The 6,526-nt window shown below is 38.2% G+C and overlaps 1 protein-coding gene across 2 annotated transcripts; it reads left to right on the top strand.

Annotated features, from left to right (window-relative positions):
- Positions 1 to 1,512: 1,512 nt before the first annotated feature.
- Positions 1,513 to 4,768, top strand: LOC131007654 (G-type lectin S-receptor-like serine/threonine-protein kinase At4g27290). 2 transcript variants are annotated; one of them, XM_057934577.1, is made up of 7 exons: positions 1,513 to 2,992; positions 3,064 to 3,216; positions 3,286 to 3,401; positions 3,472 to 3,682; positions 3,764 to 3,938; positions 4,063 to 4,213; positions 4,288 to 4,768. In XM_057934577.1, the coding sequence occupies exons 1-7, from the start codon at positions 1,663 to 1,665 to the stop codon at positions 4,579 to 4,581; spliced, it is 2,430 nt and encodes an 809-aa protein (XP_057790560.1). In that variant the 5' UTR covers positions 1,513 to 1,662; the 3' UTR covers positions 4,582 to 4,768. The 2 variants fall into 2 exon arrangements, with proteins under 2 accessions (XP_057790560.1, XP_057790559.1); XM_057934576.1 differs by having other exon boundaries at positions 1,515 to 2,992; positions 3,764 to 4,001.
- The last annotated feature ends 1,758 nt before the right edge of the window (positions 4,769 to 6,526 follow it).

The following is a 6,526-nucleotide window of genomic DNA, read 5'->3' as shown; positions in this document are numbered from 1 at the left end:
AAAGTGGACTATCTTTTTGGGACATCTCAAAATGGAATAAGGGACTAAAATGGTGGGACGGAGGGAGTACCACATATAATTAGATTAAATGACTGCCATTAGATGTGCTAAAATCAACGCACGATATTTCGTCTCCTTTCTCTGCCTAACTTTGTGTTTCTATAGAACTTTCCCATATATATATATATATATATGGGAGCGCTCCAATGAGATCCCCTAATGTGGTGAGATCTTAGATTGATTTGTGAGTATTGATTTTATGTATCCTATGACTGATATTTACTTAGAGGACGAAATTTTTTACCAGGGTTCGAATCTTGGTGGGAGCAAAAATTTTACCAATTTTTTTTAATATCATTATTCATCAATATATACTACCTTGTTCAACACTTTATATTGTCTTATTCATTGTACTCATGATCTCATGAAAAATAGCAATCTCACTGGATTGCACCCCTATATATATATATATATATATTGTTTGATGCTTAATTGTTATGATTTCCTAGTGCACCACGAATGACTCGAACCCAGGACCTCAGGCTTTGGGCATTAACCACCTATCACTAGACCAATTAATCTTGTTTACTAGAGAGTTGAGGGCTCGTTTGATACGGATGATTAGGGTGTATAATATACGTATGACATCCTAATATTTTATTTGGTAAGAAGTAATACGAAACACACGGCCCTTATAAATTAAAAGCCCGAAAGTATTATACTGATTTGAGGTATTTTGTATACCACTTACGGAGGTCGTATACGTAATACAAATCTTAATTATAGCTATTATTAACTTTATATAATCTTAATACATCATATCAAACAAATATTATATTTTACAGATATTTTTTTACTTTCTACCAAACATGATATTAATATGATATATAGTAAAAGACATCCCAGTTACGCATATCCCACACTTTATCCCATACCGCGTACCAAACGAGCCATGATTAAATTGGATCAAGTTTGTGCATTTTTGTGTTGCAAGATTTTGTACTCAAATTAATTAAAATGTGAGCAAATATGAAGTCGGAATTGAGTTAAATGCTATGATAGCCGTGTTGAGAGTAATATTCTTTACCTTAATTTAGAAGAACTAAATACGCTCGCTCACTTTGTTGGAGTCCTAGTTAACATGGGGATATAATCTATTTAGTACGCTTCAAAAACAGACAATATTATCAATACTATTTGACACAAAATATAGATTGGCCGAGCACTTGTATATTATCACATCATACTATAAATGAGATTTCGTCATGAGCACTCGTATATTCCAGTCATGAACGAGGTGGAAATCTTTACATATTTTTGTTTGGGTTTTAGCTTTGTCATTTGTTTAACTATTTTTGAGTCAATATTAATTTGAAATACATGCAGCCTCCAAAATAGACGTAGCTGAATATAAAATTCAAAAAGCTCATCTCCAATTCCTCGTATTATATTGTTTCATGTCTTCTTCATTCATTGAAAGTAGCAACGTTTACAGCTGCAAAATTATTGAACTTTTCTGCAATTTTTCAAGACTTGTGCAAAAACAAATATAACATCCAGTCATCCACCACTCTAGTTGTACTATTTTTTTACTTTTACCTCTATAAATACAATGTATTCAACTTTCAAGGAAGAACTGAAACCAAACATGATTTTTTTGTTATGATGCTTACGGCTCTTGAGCTCCTCCGTTTTAATTTCTTTTCATCTTTGAACAATATGGCGAATGTGATGTTCGCCAAGATCGTCTATAAGCTGTCTTTTTTAATCATGTTTCTAAGAATCACTTTTTCAATAGACACACTTCTCCCGAACCAAACAATTGGCACTGGGCAGACTTTGGTTAGTGAAAACCAAATTTTCGAGTTGCATTTTTTCAGCCCTGGAAAATCAAGAAATGTGTTCTTGGGAATACGGTACAAAAGCACACCAGATGTTGTAGTTTGGGTAGCAAACAGAAACAATCCCATCACTATTTCACAAGGAGTGGTGTTGGCTATTTCTGGAAATGGAAGTGTTGTGATAAGCAGAGGTGGAAGCATTATCTGGTCTGGAAATCCATCAGGCGTGGCATCAAATCCACTTCTACAGCTTCTTGATACTGGAAACCTGGTTGTTGTAGACGAGACGACGCGGCGCTACATATGGCAGAGCTTTGATTATCCAGGAGACACATGGTGGCCAGGAATGAAACTGGTGGCTGGCGACATGGATGGCGGCGGAGAGACATATTTGACATCATGGAGAAACTCCGACGATCCTTCGCCTGGCGATATTGTTTTCAGGATCGTAAATCAGGGCATGCCGGAGCTGGTGGCTTACAGAGGGGAGAACAAAGTTTTCCGAAGTGGACAGTGGAACGGAATTCTCTTTAGCAGCTCGCCACCTTCCGGCAACACAGTTTTCAAAGCTAAGTTTGAGTTGAGGGGAGACAGGTTGATATCTATGACTTGGTCTTATGAAAGCTTCATTGTCGTGAGGTCGAAGCTAGACGCATCCGGTGAACTCCAGCGGCTTACTATGAACTCGCAAGGAGATATGTGGACTCACGTCATGTCATTTCCACAAGACAAGTGTGGCGAATATGGCCATTGCGGTCCGTATGCAATCTGCAGGATCGAGAAGGTGCAGAGGTGCGAGTGTTTTCCGGGATTCAAACCCGTGTCCCAGAATGATTGGGAGCGTCAAGATTGGTATGGTGGGTGCAGGAGAGTTGAGGCGTTGAATTGCGAGGGCGGGGATGATTTTCTGAAAGTTGAAGGAGTGAAATACCCTGATATGCTCAAGTTTTGGATAAATACTAGCATGAGCCTCGGAGAATGTAAAGCCCAGTGCCTCAAAAACTGCAGCTGCACCGCGGTTGCTAATCCGTATGTTACTGATGGAGGTAGTGGCTGCGTGATGTGGCTCGGGGATCTCATCGACATCAGACACATTTCTGACGCTGATGAAAACCAGAACTTGTATATTCGATTACCAATTTCAGTACTAGGCAAGTTTAGTTTTGAAAATCTTGAATATTCCTCTTCTTTTTTGTTGTTGTTTATTGTCTCTTATATGTAGGTGATACCACCAAGTCAGACAAGAATGAGGAGAAGAAGAAGAAGAGAAGGAGAAGGCATACAAAACTAATAGTGATATTACTTACATGTGGAATTCTTTTAGCAGGCCTTATCACGGGAGTAATACTTTTGATAACACGACGAAAGAGGACAGGTATCAATGCTCACTTTTATAAAGTGGTCTGAACCTGAGGTTTTAGTGTTTTGCCTTGTTTGTTTACAGCTAACAGTGAAGATCTGGAATTACCATTATTCAAGTTTGCAACTATTATGGCTGCAACTGAAGGTTTTTCGTTGGATAACTTGATTGGAGAAGGAGGTTTTGGCCCTGTTTACAAGGTGACCTACTGCATCAGAATTAGTAGGTGATCATGAAATTTAGTTATGTCTTAAATTCTTGTAACAACAGGGGAACTTGTCTGCGGGAGAAGAAATTGCCGTTAAAAGATTGTCAACAACTTCAGAGCAAGGCATCAAAGAATTCAAGAATGAAGTAATCCTGATAGCCAAACTTCAGCACAGGAACCTCGTCAAACTTTTGGGATGCTGCATTGAAGGAGAGGAAAGAATACTCATCTATGAATACCTGCAGAATAAAAGCCTCAACTACTTTGTTTTTGGTACTTGCTAACATGTATATTTCTCATTGTTTCATTAGTAAACCATTCAGCCATATCTCAAGCTACTCTCATTACATGCAGATCAAAATGGAAGGACAGTTTTGACATGGCCTAAACGCTTTGACATAATCATGGGAATCGCAAGGGGACTGCTGTATCTCCATCAGGACTCCAGATTAAAGATTATCCATAGGGATCTAAAGACGAGCAATATTCTATTAGATGGAGATTTGAATCCCAAAATCTCAGACTTCGGGTTAGCAAGAATTTTTGGAGAGGGACAATCTGTTGCTACCACAAGAAGAGTTGTTGGGACATAGTAAGCTTTCTTCTATTAAATTTCCTTTAGTTACCTTCTAATAATGAGTATGTATCTGCAGTGGCTATATGGCTCCGGAATACGCTGTTGATGGGAAGTATTCGATGAAATCTGACACCTTTGCCTTGGGAGTCATACTGTTAGAGATTGTGAGTGGAAAGAAGAACAGAGGCTTCGACCACTGCGATCACTCTCATAACCTATTGGGCCATGTAAAATTCTATAGGCTCTACTTATGCATAGTAACCATTCTATATTTGAGAAGCTAATGAATATATTTTTGCAGGCATGGTTGCTGTGGAAGGAAAACAACATTGTGGAGCTAATGGATGAATGCTTGAGTGATACATTTATCGAATCTCAAGTGAAGAGATGCATACACATGGGGTTATTGTGTGTTCAAAAATTTGCAGAAGATAGGCCAGCCATATCATCTGTGGTTTCCATGTTAGGAAGTGATGGAGCAATAATACAAGAACCTAAGGAACCTGGATTTTTCATCGAAAGGAGTCTGAGTCGGAATTGCAGAACAAGTACGTGTCAAGAAACACTCACGATCACTGAGTTGGAAGCCAGATAAGTTGGTTTCACATACTTCGATCTCTTAGCTCCGCTAGAAAAATAAAATTGAAGATAGTCATCTAATTATTTCCAATTGGACAATTGTTGTGGAAATGACATTCAAATCTCATTCTCATTTTGTTTCCCATGAATGTTTTTCAATGGTCAAATGAGCTTTTAATTAATTTATTATAAAATTTGGTTTACCTATTATGTCTCTATTTTTATATATATTTAATTAAGGGCAGTAATGTATTATTAATTAGAGGTAATATATAGAACTAGTCTATTTCCTATTGTAAATTTTAAAATAGCCTATGAAATAATTTTTTTAAAAATTAGCCATTTTTTATGTAAAAGTACAAAATTATCCCTTATATCAAACTTAAAAAAATGGCCACTCTGTTCTCTGCCTCGCAACATCATCTACCCATCTCTCTCTTTGCGCCGGCTGCTCATCCGATCAGAACCGTTTCCTGCATTCATGCATTCATTCTTTCTTTATTAATACCCACCTTCTTTACACGCAAATTATTGCATGCGCTCTACCGCATTGTATGCGGCCGGATCGCCCGACCCGATTAGAGACCCGGCCTGACCCGTAATGAGAAAATATAAAAAGCCTTTTCTGAATTACTTTTCATTTTATCACTTTTTTCCTTCCGATTTCTCTCCTCTCGCTCTGGCCTTCTCTCTTCACCACTGAAAAAATCTCCTTCTTCCTCTCTCTCTCTTCTCTCCATTCCTCTGTCTATATCTCTCGAGATTTCCCGCTGGTGATTCAAGCAGAGGCAACGGAGTCGGCTCGGCTTTAAAACGCACTGGAGTTTTCAATTTTTGGCGGTGGAGAAGGGGCCTTCTGCTTCTTGCTCGACTTCTCACGGCACTGCTCCTCCGACCTTGTTCCTTCTCCTCCGGCCTTTGTTCCAAGGAGCCGCCGCGAGTTGCTCCAGTCCGATTAGAGCACCAAATCGAAAAAGCCCTATTTCTGTACCAAATCAAGAATCGCCGCCGCTGCGCCTCGCCATCGCCTCCGTGCACCGCCGCTGTGCGGGTCTGAAACCCTCAATTGCGTTGTGACGGAGGTTTGTGTTGTGCCCTAGCTCTCTCTCTCTCTCTCTCTCTCTCTCTCTCTCTCTCTCTCTTTTCCCCTTCTTCTCCCTCAAGTTCCAGCCAAAGCGGGAAGCCCAGACCAAAGTCCGCCGACACTTTCTATTTAATCACTTAGAGACAAATTTTCAAATTTTGGGGAGGCAAAGATGCAATAGATCTGGGTTGAGAGGCGGCGTGTATGTTTGGGCTTATTGTTTGGTGATTTTTGGTTTTATTAACCCGAGAGTGATAGGATTTAGCTGCTTGGTTGCGTTTTCGGTGACTGTAGGTGGTAGATTAATTAATGGTTGGGTGGCATGCAAATTGCAAGTTCAATACTCATGCGTGAGTGTGTGTAGCACCATTTGATTGGCAATGTGGAATTTCAACTTAATCAAAATTGTCTTTCTTAAATTATGGGTTTGATTGTTTCTTTTGATAATGTGTAGAGCACTTACAAATCGATCGATTCCAATTTGATTATTCATGTCGAAAAGAGAGAATCAAATTTGAATAAATTTGAATGTAATAAAAAGTACTCCCTTGTCCATAAGTGATAAAGATAGTTGACTAAAGTGATAAAGGTGTTATAGTAGATTCACTAGTGATAAAGTGTAATAAATATAGAATATAAAAATAATAAAAATGTTTTAAGGTGGGTCTATTAGTGGCAAATGGTAGTAAATATAGAAAAAAAAGAAGAGTAAAATAGTACAAAAAGCAGAATAGGGCTTTAATTTGTGGACAAAAAATTAATACCAAGTAGGGCTTTAAATTGTGGACGGAGGGAGTAACTATTATTATAATAAAAAGTAATTATTATTATAAAGAAATGTAGTAATATTTTTTAAAATATTATATTTCTTTATAAT

This window comes from Salvia miltiorrhiza, chromosome 2 (assembly GCF_028751815.1).
Source record: "Salvia miltiorrhiza cultivar Shanhuang (shh) chromosome 2, IMPLAD_Smil_shh, whole genome shotgun sequence".
Lineage (NCBI taxonomy): Eukaryota > Viridiplantae > Streptophyta > Magnoliopsida > Lamiales > Lamiaceae > Salvia > Salvia miltiorrhiza.
Note: the sequence above shows the minus strand (reverse complement) of the source record. Positions and strands in the feature narration are given on the sequence as shown.